The 14,455-nt window shown below is 36.5% G+C and overlaps 1 protein-coding gene across 3 annotated transcripts in view; it reads left to right on the top strand.

Annotated features, from left to right (window-relative positions):
- The window catches only part of Vps13B (vacuolar protein sorting 13B), a 96,530-nt gene that overhangs the window by 24,112 nt on the left and 57,963 nt on the right, over positions 1-14,455 (top strand). For all 3 annotated transcript variants that reach the window (XM_069818197.1, XM_069818208.1, XM_069818189.1), the window contains exons 15-20: positions 988-1,141; positions 2,934-3,068; positions 4,950-5,293; positions 6,640-6,975; positions 9,500-9,797; positions 11,792-12,006. In XM_069818197.1, coding sequence (XP_069674298.1) covers positions 988-1,141; positions 2,934-3,068; positions 4,950-5,293; positions 6,640-6,975; positions 9,500-9,797; positions 11,792-12,006 — 1,482 coding nt within the window. The remainder of the gene's footprint in view (positions 1-987; positions 1,142-2,933; positions 3,069-4,949; positions 5,294-6,639; positions 6,976-9,499; positions 9,798-11,791; positions 12,007-14,455) is intronic.

Here is a 14,455-nt window from a genome sequence, read left to right as displayed (position 1 = left end):
TGTCCACTTAACTATAATCTTTTCGCTGTAAGAAAAATCCTAATGTAAACAATAGCACGTGACTGAAGTGAGGCTTCATTGGCCGCTGTTTGGCGCTATAGATTCTCAGTACGTGTTCCCGCCTACTGTTGTACATTCTGTTTCATGTTAAACATTTCCCGTTACTCGTCAAGTAGGCCTAACCTCACTACTATGCATTCGTTTGCTTAGGAAACATTTACTTTATAATGACTGCAATTAAATTATCACATAACTTATTATATACCTTTAAGACTATTTGTTTTTCCGCTTTTGAGAGGGTTTCCACTCTTATGATTAATAACCACACACACCGAGGATACAGAAGCCATATTATGACAACTACAAGCTCAAGTGACGCCAGCTTGTTACAAGAACAGACTACCGCGGTGTTACTTTTGGTATTCATCCGCGTTCATTGTACATAATAATATATAAAAATAGTTTTTCTTTTACATAGCATTTTACATATGAGTGAAGTTATATTTTCATCGTATTTAACAACTAGAATTCAATTTTTTATTTTCAAATAATACAAGATTATGGTTTCCAAATACGAACTATATTTTCGTGCGTCGTGTGAGTGTTTCGACTAGGAGCCAATCACGGGTATGACAGCAACGTGCTTATGTTTACATTAGGATTTTTCTTACAGCGAAAACAGTATAATAACATTTCTCAAAATCTGCTAGCCTAGCAGATTCGAAGTCTGTTTATGAGTTGGGGCATCTATGAGGCAGAATTTATTATTTCTTACCTCTGATAATAGGATGATGGTTAACCGAGTTGAATTATGACATGGATGAGAAATTATTGAAAAATTTCACCTAGTCCACTCCCGCTCATGACCAGGGTTGTTCTGTTATTACCTGTTCTTTTCCGAAAGAAGCCATTGTAAGAATTTTTCATCCCTTTTCTAATGGTCAGCAATCACTAACATCTAAATGATATTTGTTTTTATTGTTGCAGCTATTGGGTGTGAGCAGTCACCTAGTGCTATGCCCTGGGAGTCACACAACTTTCTTAATGCCAAGTAACCTTGCTTACACTCGACAGCGTCTTCTGTTATCACACTACTGGAGTAATCCTGATATTCCCCTCACAGACCAAACGTTAAGAGCAGGTAATGTACAGTGAAACCTGTTCAAATCGGAACCTGAATAATCCGGAATCCTGTCTATTTCGGAACAATTTATTGGTCCTGACGAAATTTATATGTATTATGCATAATTTGTCCTGAATAAAACGGAAACTGTCCAACGCGGAAACAAACTATCTGATACTGTTCAAAACGGAAATAATATTTTGGATACACTATTATAATGTAAACTACATTTTGAAGCAGTGTGTAATTTCAAGAAATGTATGAAAAATGTAGGTCACTAATATAAAAACAAGTTTTCTTTGCAAAATGAGAGAGTGCGAGGGTGGAATTTCAGTTGTGGAAAATTCAGGTGTAACCCTTTGAAAAATAAAGACCATCTCATGAGTGAGTGAAAAATAAAGACTGTCTCATGAGTGAGTGGCTTGCGGACATTAATGGTGCCATAAAAAGGAAACAGAAAACCGCTGGTTATGTGGAAATAAATGAACTGTTGTGAGAGTGAGTTTTTCATGCCTTTTCAAAGACCGTGCCAATTTCTGGACCTATTCTGCAAAACAAACCCTTGAACTGCCCCCCCCCCCCCCAAAAAAAAAGAGATTTTTCTTCAATGTGATGCACCACTGGAATAAGCGACTGAAAGCTGATTTAATGTCAGTAGTGTTAAACGAAATGCTTTGTACTTCTTGCAGTTGGCAGCATGCCATTTTGTTTTTCAGTTATACAAATGATAAAATACTGTATTTTAACTTCACACCTGAATAGTACAGAAACCTGTCCATAACGGAAAAAAAATCGGGACCATGTCACTTCCGTCTTGAACAGGTTTTACTTTATTAAAGTAAGCAGTTAATGTATTAAAGTATGCAGTGATGGCTCATGGATGAAGTATTTCGTGATGCAATTTTTATAATTGAAGAGTGTAAACAGGAAAGGTTGTAAGGGCCATTTTTGACTTTTTAAGTGGTTGTCAAAGCAGGTTGTATATGTGAAGCCTGAGACAAAAGTCATATGTTGAAATTCGAAGTGAAAGTAGGCCCTAGTTATTGTATACAGTCACAGATATCACTATGTAAATAAGTAAGTAAATAAATAAATAAATAAGTAAGTGAGTAACTAAGGAACTAAGTAAGTAACCAATTAAGATACTAAGTAAATAGTGAATAAGTAGCTAAGTAACTATTTAAATAATAAATAAGTAAATAAGTGACTAAGGAACAAGTTAATAGTAAATTAGTGACTAAGGAACTAAGTAAATAGCAAATAAGTAACTAAGTAAATGACTAAGGAACAAGTAAATAGTAAATAAGTAACTAAGTAGAAGACTAAGAAACTAAGTAAATAGTAAATAAGTAACTAAGTAAATGACTAAGGAACAAGTAAATAGTAAAAAAGTAACTAACTAAGGAACTAAGTAAATAGTAAATAAGCAGCTAAGGAAATAAATAATAATAATATTAGTGATTCAAGACGGCACTCATCCTGTCGGATCCCAGCCACTTAGTCACTCGTAATGAATGCATCTCTGTACATAGTGTGTTGGGCTTGTGCCACTGTAACACATTCTGTGACACAGTACATGAGGGTAGGTCACCAAAGGGAAAACTGAGAGATAGAACTTAAACTGAGGGGATTCGATCCGGCATTGGAACTGAAATCCTGTGGGCTTAGTGGATAAAATGTCAGCACGTAGAGCTGAAAACCCGGGTTCGAGTCCCGGTGCCAGAAATAATTTTTCTCTGTTCTATCCATCCTTCATCATATTACTGTAAAAGTCGTGTTAGTTAATTCTGTATGTTTACATTATTTGCAGAGAGTCTGACTGTAACATGCACCAAAGCCAAGTTGATGGTAATTTCAAGCATCATTCAGTCTCAATTTGATCCTTCTACAGCAATGGACATAATTCAGAATTCTTCGTTATTAGCAGATGCTTCTAAACATGCTGGTAATTATTATGTCATTATACAGTATTTAAATACATCTTCATTTTGTTGTTCGTCACTTATCCACTTTTTATTGCTTGTCCTTTGCTTTAGATTCTATTCTTGATAGTCTTTCTGTAAACTTCTCTTAGAGTAAGTTGTTTTATGTGTCATTACACTACCATTTTATCAAAATTCTTTCAAGCTTCCTACATCCTCTTGTTTTGGTCACTAGTAACTTTGACTTTCCTGCACTGTGGGAAAGAAGAAATATTGAAGTATCGTTTCTGAGCTGGAAGAAGCTGTTAGCAAAGTTTATTTAAAGGGATTTGCACATGAACGCATGGAAAAATTATTATAAAGCTACTATTATTTAAAATGTAAATTCACAAAAATATGTACTCTAATTTGATGTCATTTTTACAGAGTTATAATGGATCATTTAGAAATATTTTATGACTTTTAAGTGCAAAATTTTTTTCGTTTGTTGAAATGAATACTTATTAGAAGCAACTGTAGTAACTTTCGAGGAATATCACTTTTGTTGACGTCGTACAAAATTTTGTCCAATATTCTTTTGAGAAGATTAACTCCATATGTAGATGAAATTATTGGGGATCATCAGTGTGGTTTTAGGCGTAATAGATCAACTATTGACCAGATATTTTATATTCTACAGATAATGGAGAAAAAATGGGAGTATAAGGGTACAGTGCATCAGTTATTCATAGATTTCAAAAAGGCATATGACTCGGTTAAGAGAGAAGTTTTATATGATATTCTTATTGAATTTGTTATTCCCAAGAAACTAGTTCGATTAATTAAAATGTGTCTCAGTGAAACGTACAGCAAAGATCGAATAGGCCAGTTTCTGTCAGATGCATTCCCAATTCACTGTGGGCTAAAGCAAGGAGATGCACTATCACCTTTACTTTTTAACTTTGCTCTAGAGTATGCCATTAGGAAAGTCCAGGATAACAGAGAGGGTTTGGAATTGAACGGGAAATATCAGCTGCTTGTCTATGCAGATGACGTGAATATGTTAGGAGAAAATCCAGAAACGATTAGGGAAAACACGGGAATTTTACTGGAAGCGAGTAAAGAGATAGGTTTGGAAGTAAATCCCGAAAAGACAAAGTATATGATTATGTCTCGTGACGAGAATATTGTACGAAATGGAAATATAAAAATTGGAAATTTATCTTTTGAAGAGGTGGAGAAGTTCAAATATCTTGGAGCAACAGTAACAAATATAAATGATACTCGGGAGGAAATTAAACACAGAATAAATATGGGAAATGCCTGTTATTATTCGGCTGAGAAGCTTTTGTCATCTAGTCTGCTGTCAAAAAATCTGAAAGTTAGAATTTATAAAACAGTTATATTACCGGTTGTTCTTTATGGTTGTGAAACTTGGACTTTCACTCTGAGAGAGGAACATAGATTAAGGGTGTTTGAGAATAAGGTGCTTAGGAAAATATTTGGGGCTAAGAGGGATGAAGTTACAGGAGAATGGAGAAAGTTACACAACACAGAACTGCACACATTGTATTCTTCACCTAACATAATTAGGAACATTAAATCCAGACGTTTGAGGTGGGCAGGGCATGTAGCACGTATGGGCGAATCCAGAAATGCATATAGAGTGTTAGTTGGGAGGCTGGAGGGAAAAAGACCTTTAGGGAGGGCGAGACGTTGATGGGAAGATAATATTAAAATGGATTTGAGGGAGGTGGGATATGATGGTAGAGAATGGATTAATCTTGCTCAGGATAGGGACCGATAGTGGGCTTATGTGAGGGCGGCAATGAACCTTCGGGTTCCTTAAAAGCCAGTAAGTAAGTATGACTTCAAGAAACTTAACAGGATTGTCGGTAATTGTGTTTTTATTTGGATTATTTCAGGCGTGGAATATTTAGAAGTGTGTGTAGAGGAGATGAGTTACCGGCAGATGGTAACTCCTGGCACTAAGGCTTTCACTCTGAGTCTTGGTGCAATGAAAGCGTTTGTGCTTGAATTCCCTTTGGCTCAGGCTGGCATGAAGAGCCAGGGAGCTGCGTTTGATGTGCTGTCTGAGCCACAGCAGGCCCTTGTCCTGTCTGGCCCTGAGAACCAGGTTACACTGGAGAACATAGATGGAGGCAAAACAGATCTGATACAGCAGCCTCTGTTATGTCTCACACTGCAATGCACACGAGATCCAAGTAATCAAGACCATCCCCCTGTTCTCATATTCAACCTTCGTGAGGTATGAGTGCCTGTGTAGCCAATTTTGTTGTTACAGTAAACCCTCGATTTAACAGACTGTCAGAGTCGAAGGGGTGTCCATTAAATCGAAAGTCCGTAAAATCGCGAATTTTAAAAAGTAATATTTTTAAATATAACACTATAATTTGAACATATTATTAATGTTATGTGTTAAATATACATAACATTTTTCTGACATGCCATCGTAACAACATATTACCACATCACACATGACTGAAGTACTTCCAGCTTGATAAGACTGGCAACCAATCATAATGACGATGGCATGGCACAAATTGCATCACCACATCACACAGGACTATATTTTCTCTCACAACATAAAGCGTACTTTTGTTGGTGACCACTTAAAAATATAATAATATAAAATGGCCTCAAAAATTGTCCATAAAATTCGAACTCTGTTAATTGAAGTCCGTTAAATCGAGGATTTGCTATAATAGTTGGACACAATGTACTGAATAATTTTAAATTGTTTAAAGATAAATTTTAATTTTTTTGCTATTATGTATTTATAATATATTTAATTTATATGAAAAAACTCCGTGTGCATACAGTATTTTAGGTTACATGTAAATTTAATGACTAACATTGAATCGGAGTCTGGTAGAATTCCTGGGTAGCTCAGTCGGTAGAACGTTAGCATGCTCGGCCAAAGATCACGGGTTTGATGCCCGGTCCTGGAACAATTTTTCCGTTGAAATTATTCGACGGCAAGAATGTTAATCTTAAGTATTGAATAAATTAAACAGTCTGTGCTTATCTAGTATTACATTTATAGCATTAACGTTTTCAGTATGTGTGTACCATTTTCAAATGCGAATACCTGTTACATTTAAATAGGTCTGCTTGACTGTGGAATTGGAACATTCATGAACATCATTGATGCTGTTAATAAACTACATAAAAACACATTGAGGATGAAATAGATAAAATATATATGTTAACAATATTTTATCTGTTTCATCCTCAATGTGTTTTTATGTAGTTTATTAACAGCATCAATGATGTTCATGAATGTTCCAATTCCACAGTTAAGCAGACCTATTTAAATGTAACAGGTATTCGCATTTGAAAATGGTACACACGTACTGAAAACGTTAATGCTATAAATGTAATACTAGATAAGCACAGACTGTTTAATTTATTCAATACTTAAGATTATAACTTGCTTATCGGAAACTTCATACGTAATGAAATTGGCAAGAATGTTATTCATGACAGCTGACCATCTGCTTGCCAGACTGTAGTGCTGGCCCTTAAGTTTGACTAGCTTCGTATGTTCTGACGTCTTTTTTTTTATCATAAGTGTGGATCATTTGATTTCAGGTTCGTGCTTGTGTGGATCCAATGATGTGGCGTTGGCTTCGTTATTCTCCTGATCGCATTAGTGCGAAAAGTGATTTCTGTGCCCTGGAAGCAAACGTGACATCAAATAGCACTGTACGGCGTTCTAGAAGGCTGTCTTCAGAAGCAAATGGCTTGGGAATAGAAGTGGGACTGCCTCGACGAGCTCCAACACCTCAAGAATCTGTCCATAGTAGTTCAGATCGTGAACAAATGATAGTCCAGACTGGGCCTTCCTTGTCTCCTGTTGCACATAGTCGAGGAACCCAATCTGAGAGTGCAAAGAGAGTCTCTACATCCACAATCCCAGAACAAGCTGTAAGTTATCATGAGTTTTCTTAAAATTATTATCAAAATATAATAAAATATTTAAAATATAGACCATCTCTGTGGTGTGCCATGCTGGGCTCTTATGCAGAGGGCACGGGTTCGATTCCCGGCCGGGTTGAATTTTCTGATTGAGGTTTTTCAGGGTTTTTCCTCAACCGTAAGGCAAATGCCAGGAAATTCGGGCCACAACATCCCTGAAAATCACCGGCCTCATTCATCACCGAAATCATCTTCATAACAAGTCAGTGACATATGTACGTTCGCCATCTAGTTCACAACAATAGAACCAGTCTCAACAATAGTACACAGGCCTTCGGATTTCAATCAAAGATTAACTCGCGATATGACCAAAGATGTTAAAGCGAGTATAAATAACAGCGAAGGAAAAAAAAAATTAAAATATCTGTACATTTCTTGAAGAAGTTGTTCTTCTTTTATTAGACATGTTTCGTAGTTACTGCTTCCCCGTCATTAGCAATTTACAATGACTGTAATAGGATTACTTAATTTAATAATAGAAAAAACATGGATATCTTATATAATATAACTATCGGTATAAAAATTAAAATGTTACTTTTGGTTAAAATTGTTACAAAAGTAATTTAAATGTCATATCTCATTAACACTTAGGAATTTGTCATAAGTATAATGATATTGCATAAAAGTGTTTAAGGTAGAATCGGCAATGATACAATCTGGTTTGACACACCGCATCGACTATCAGATGTTGTGTTGTTGTGGCTGGCGTGATGTGGACTGACTGCTACATGGTTTGTGTGCAATGAATTATGTTGGTTTTGTTACTACATTGTTCAGATTCTGTGTAATGAATTGGTGCAATAAAATGTTTTTATTCATGAATGGCATTTTTGTTGACATTATGAGAATTTATGCATTTATCTTTGTAAATTTCGACTTATTCCAGAATTCATTTTGAATCTTGCATGCACTACTTTTGACACTTGAATATAAGTAATTGATTAACTAGCGGACTTACTCGTGTTAATTATGTAAGTCTGTGCGGCTTACAGCTGTTTCGGTGCTTCTCACACCATCCTCAGAGCCTACTAGATCTTGGCGTCATCTCGAACTTCTCTGCCTGTTGTGTGGGTGCGTTTGATTGTTGAAAGGTGTTGAAAAGTGGAGTCAAATAGTGTGTGTGTGTACTGAAATTGATCTGTATGTTGAGAATTTGTTCAGGGTGTGTTTTAGTGTGTCTGTATATTTCATATTGTTCTAGTATGTTGAGTTTTTGGTTCTTGGGTTGTATGTGTAGGATTTCCATGTCCGCATTAATGTTATTGTATGCAGTACAATACAGTAACATGTCCGCATTTATGTTATTGTATGCAATACAATACAGTAACATGTCCGCATTTATGTTATTGTATGCAATACAATACAGTAACATGTCCGCATTTATGTTATTGTATGCAATACAATACAGTAACATATCCGCATTTATGTTATTGTATGCAATACAATACAGTAACATGTCCGCATTTATGTTATTGTATGCAATGCAGCTGGCTACGGACTGGAAGGTCCGGGGTTCGATCCCAGGTGGTGACAGGATTTTTTCTCGTTGCCAAACTTTCAGAACGGCCCCAAGGTTCACTCAGCCTTCTATAAAATTGAGTACCGGGTCTTTCCCGGGGGTAAAAGGCAGTCAGAGCGTGGTGCCGACCACACCACCTCATTCTAGTGCCGAGGTCATGGAAAGCATGGGGCTCTACCTCCATGCCCCCCAAGTGCCTTCATGGCATGTTACTGGGATACCTTTACCCTTACCTTTTTATGCAATACAATACAGTAACATGTCCGCATTTATGTTATTGTATGCAATATAATACAGTAACATAAATGCGGACATGGAAATCCTACACATACAACCCAAGAACCAAAAACTCAACACACTAGAACAATATGAAATATACAGACACACTAAAACACACCCTGATCAAATTCTCAACACACAGATCAATTTCAGTATACACACACACACACACACACACACACACACACACACACACACACACACACACACACACACTATTTGACTCCACTTTTCAACACCTTTCAACAATAAAACGCACCCACACAACAGGCAGAGAAGTTCAAGATGACGCCGAGATCTAGTAGGCTCTGAGGATGGTGTGAGAAGCACCGAAACAGCTGTAAGCCGCACAGATTTACATAATTAACACGAGTAAGTCCGCTAGTTAATCAATTACTTAGATTCCAGAATGTTCAGTTTTCCCATTTTACACATAAATAAAAAAGAAAAAACATCAAAATGTATTTTGCATTAGTTAAGATTTAAAAAAAATAATTTAAGAACAATTTTTACCGTAAACTGTGGCTTTCACAGGAAAGAGAATAATGCTAAATCGAGTATAAAAATGCATTAGTCATATGTAACAGTTATTTGATCCTTGAAAATTTAAAGTTAAATGGAGGTCACCTAAAATTGGGAGTCTACTGTATTTGAATTTTGGCTTGTCTTTTGCAGACATTATGGAGCAGAACAAACCTTCTTAAATGGTTTCCAGTCTGGCGTGGGCTCGTTCTGTCTGGAGACATGGCCCAGTGTGTGATATACCTTCCTACCACCAGTCTCTCTGCTGTGGGAGCCCAGTCTATTGAGGATGCTCTCGCACAGTGTCTGCATAACAGAATTTCCTCACCACCCGAAGTTCTAGTCTTAACATTTCCATTCCTCACATTGCGCAGCTCAGCTCAGAAACATGGTTTGCACCAGTATACTTCCAGACTACCCGTCAAGCTTCCAGACAGTATTTGGTCCAAAAGTAAGTGATAACAACATTGAACCAATACTATTAGGTGAATATTTTGTGTATGGACCTGAATAGTTTAGTTTATTTTAGTACAGTTCTGTGACAAATGTTTGAAAATGCTGTAGTTCAATATGATTATGTGACGTTTGAAGCCTCAGGACATTTTTGGCCTCATTCGTGTGCTTTATCTTCAGTTCCGCTTATGTGATCTAGGTCCAACCAAACTTGATTTTTCCATCTAAGTTTGGGTTTGCCTAGTGGTCTGTGTCCAGTGATGTTTTGCTACAATACAGTTCTTAATGAGGAAGCATCCTCTTTCCTCGACACATGCCCTAATGAATGGAGTCTTTTAATTTTGATATATGCAGTTATACCTGTTTCGGAAAATAAGTTTCTAATCTCTCTACTGTCTGTTTGAGTGGTTATGTTGCAGGTTCGTCGAAACAGGAAAAATCACATGACAGTTACTTATTTAATGGGTCTCTTTTCTTCAAATCATTTTAAACAGTTATATAATATTACGTAGACTTCCAATTTAACTTTGCTCTAGAATATGCCATTAGGAAAGTTCCGGATAACAGGCAGGGTTTGGAATTGAACGGGTTACATCAGCTTCTTGTCTATGCAGATGACGTGAATATGATAGGAGAAAATACACAAACGATTAGGGAAAACACGGAAATTTTACTTGAAGCAAGTAAAGCGATCGGTTTGGAAGTAAATCCCGAAAAGACAAAGTATATGATTATGTCTCATGACCAGAATATTGTACGAAATGGAAATATAAAAATTGGAGATTTATCCTTCGAAGAGGTGGAAAAATTCAAATATCTTGGAGCAACAGTAACAAATATAAATGACACTCGGGAGGAAATTAAACGCAGAATAAATATAGGAAATGTGTGTTATTATTCGGTTGAGAAGCTCTTATCATCCAGTCTGCTGTCCAAAAATCTGAAAGTTAGAATTTATAAAACAGTTATATTACCGGTTCTTCTGTATGGTTATGAAACTTGGACTCTCACTCTGAGAGAGGAACATAGGTTAAGGGTGTTTGAGAATAAGGTTCTTAGGAAAATATTTGGGGCTAAGCAGGATGAAGTTACAGGAGAATGGAGAAAGTTACACAACACAGAACTGCACGCATTGTATTCTTCACCTGACATAATTAGGAACTTAAAATCCAGACGTTTGAGATGGGCAGGGCATGTAGCATGTATGGGCAAATCCAGAAATGCATATAGAGTGTTAGTTGGGAGACCGGAGGGAAAAAGACCTTTAGGGAGGCCGAGACGTAAATGGGAGGATAATATTAAAATGGATTTGAGGGAGGTGGGGTATGATGATAGAGACTGGATTAATCTTGCACAGGATAGGGACCGATGGCAGGCTTATGTGAGGGCGGCAATGAACCTTCGGGTTCCTTAAAAGCCATTTATAAGTAAGTAAGTAAGACTTCCAATTCCATACAGAAAATATTTTCAGCAAAGAGCCTAACAGCTTTGTTACTAGCATTTACAGAAACTAGCCAGCAGAAACGGTGGAGGAAACCAGGATGTGATATAACCAATTGGACGGACAGTATTTTCGTTGTTCTCCAAATGCCATTCTTGTGTGGAATTGTCATGTCTGTATCTGTATTTCTGTAGGTGTGGTTGGAGTTAATGTGTTCTACATAGGTGGATGCATTGTGAGATTTGATTATGTCTGTGATGTGCTCGTTATATCGTATTTTAAAAGATCTCCCAGTTTGTCCAATGTAGTTATGAAGAGTAATAAACCGCCCTTCTACTTTCCACTATCACGTAGTTTTTTTAATTTGCTGTCATAATCTCTGGAACAGACATAGTAACTTGAAACCTGTTTTTCAATTCACTTCACTCTCGAATCTCACATTGAACATGTTGTAAAATAGATATTTAGGAACCATTGAATCTGATGTCCGTTGTAAAGATGGACACCCTCAACCTCTCATAAGTAACATACTGTGTTTCTTTTTTAAATAGATAAAGTTAGCTTTCCATGGAGCTTGACGCTGTCGAATCTGAGCTGTTATACGTTGCAGAAGGGTACAAAGCTTCACTTCTTGAAGCCAGTATCTGCTAATGCTACAGTCGCCATTTCCACGAAGTATCAAAATGATGACGTCACACTCGGGTCACTTGGTCTCTGTGTTCATGTTGATACCACACCAGTCAACATATCTATCTCACAGGAACAGGTAAGAGAGCATTACATTACATATTGCGTCAGTTAACATGTTTAGTGTAGTTCTGTTATTCGGATATTTCAATACATTTGCTTTCATGCCTTGAGGTTTAAAGGGAGATATAGATTTTTATTACTAAACTGAACTTCTCTGATGGAAATGAGAATGACTGTGTGTTTTCTTAGAAAATTAAAAAAAAAAAAATGTTATACTTAACTGTTGGGGAAACTAGGGAGGTTTGACCGATTTTAAGTATTCTGTTTTTTCTTTTGTCAGGGAAATCTTGTAAAATCAAATTGATTCTACAGAATGTTTAAGCCAAGATGTCCTCCATTACCATGAAAACTTGTTTGGCAGATGGGAATTATGCGAATCCCAGCATTATGTTTCTCGCTAGTTGCAGCAGATTCACACAGCTCTCAAATCAATATTGAGTACGTCTCTGTTGTGCGCGTTTGTGTTGTGATGTTCAGTATAGCACGACGCGTTTTTATATGCAAGACTTTCGTGATATATACGTGGAGAACATGTTGCTGTAAATTCAGATGTCATTTCCCTTTTGGTCCTGTGTCAAAAAAGAAAACAATACAGACTCATAAAGAAATTTAAAGAAGCATCGAGTGAATAAACGGGTCTTAACTAAAGAAAACGTTAGATGAAATAGATTTTCGATTAGAACGAAGCCCTCAGAAATCTCAGATTAGCCTAGGAAGTAGGAGTGTCAAAATCCTCAGTAACATGCCACTAAATTGTTGAAGTTAAAACTGTACAAAACCCATGTAGTGCATCACATAAGTGAAAATGAACTGTAGAAAGTGTCTGGGAATGTGCTGAAGTGATGCCAAGCATAATGCTGAAGGTCACCATTTCCAACAATTACTACAAAAAGGTACCAGCCTTTTTATTTCAGTATTATGAGTTTTATTTTGCCACAAATTACAGTCAATGTTTGGCGGGAGATAGACGACCTGCATAGCATGCAGAGGCGGTGTGGCCACTGGTAGTAAGTGGATATCTTGGCCCGAACGCTCTGTATTATAGGAAAGCATTGAGTGACTTGTAGCAATATTAATAGCTGCCTACTAGGATCTGATATCTGTAAATATTTGTTTTTATAAACTAATGCATAGTGTACAAAACACCTTATATGAGCCGTTCAGAGCAGAAGTGGTGTAAGTCAAAAATTGGTAAAGAGGGTTGAAGTAAACATTCTGTAAAATACAGCGCAAAGTAGCAATTAATATTCAATTTATTTAAGAGCAGCTGGTTACGGACTGGAAGGTCCGGGGTTCGATCCCAGGTGGTGACAGGATTTTTTCTCGGTGCCAAACTTTCAGAACGGCCCCAAGGTTCACTCAACCTTCTATAAAATTGAGTACCGGGTCTTTCCCGGGGGTAAAAGGCGGTCAGAGCGTGGTGCCGACCACACCACCTCATTCTAGTGCCAAGGTCATGGAAAGCATGGGGCTCTACCTCCATGCCCCCCAAGTGCCTTCATGGCATGTTACGGGGATACCTTTACCTTTTATTACTAGTCAATGGATAGCACGAAGGACATATTAATTGCTACATTGCACTGTATTTTACAGAATTTTTACTTTAAAGCTCATTACCCAATTTTGACTTACACCACTTCTGCTCTGAACGGCTCATATATGTGACAATTTCTACATATAATAAATACAGATAAACTTGAAATGAGTTATCTAATACTATTAAATTATGAAAACAAATTGCTTTTTTTTTTTTTTTTTTTCTATATTCACTCAAAGGTGTCTGATTAAATACTATGTCCTAGCCTGTTTTTTTTTTTATTTCTTTTTTTCCCCAGTTGCCTGGTACCTTTTTACCTCTACCTACTGTGTATTCATAGGAAAATTATAGGAATTCTTTTGGTGTTAGTTAGTTAGTTAGTTAGTTAGTTAGTTAGTTAGTTAGTTAGTTAGTTAGTTAGTTAGTTAGTTAGTTAGTTAGTTAGTTTGGATGCAAATTAAATAATCTTCGAGCTCTGTTTTTTCTCTTCATTGCTGGTGAAGAAAATTTGACAACTGTTACGATTTGCCTTAAATGTTGTCTTCTTGGACTTCATTAACATACCATTCTAACGTTTTTCTGTCTATGTTATATTCAATTGCAACTGCTTGAAAACTTATACCGCCTTCAATTGCTTGTTTTGCAGTTGCCTTAATTGTTTCTGGCTCGACTTTCATCCAAGGATTGGTCCCTGACGTGGTATCCTATTAAAAATAATTATAACAATCATATTTAATTATTATTTTAGTACTCATCTAGTTTTCTTTAAAATGTCGTATGGGTCAAACCTCCTTACTTGGTCATTTTTACTAATTAAAATATTTACACAGTTCTTTGTGAAAGTAACTAAATTGTAAATATATCAATTTAAACCTTGAACATTACAGAATCAAATAAAATTATGAGTATTTTCGCCAGTAGATCACAG

The sequence above is a fragment of the Periplaneta americana genome, chromosome 1 (assembly GCF_040183065.1).
Source record: "Periplaneta americana isolate PAMFEO1 chromosome 1, P.americana_PAMFEO1_priV1, whole genome shotgun sequence".
In the NCBI taxonomy this organism is placed as follows: Eukaryota; Metazoa; Arthropoda; class Insecta; order Blattodea; family Blattidae; genus Periplaneta; species Periplaneta americana.
This window is presented reverse-complemented; position numbering and strand designations above follow the sequence as displayed.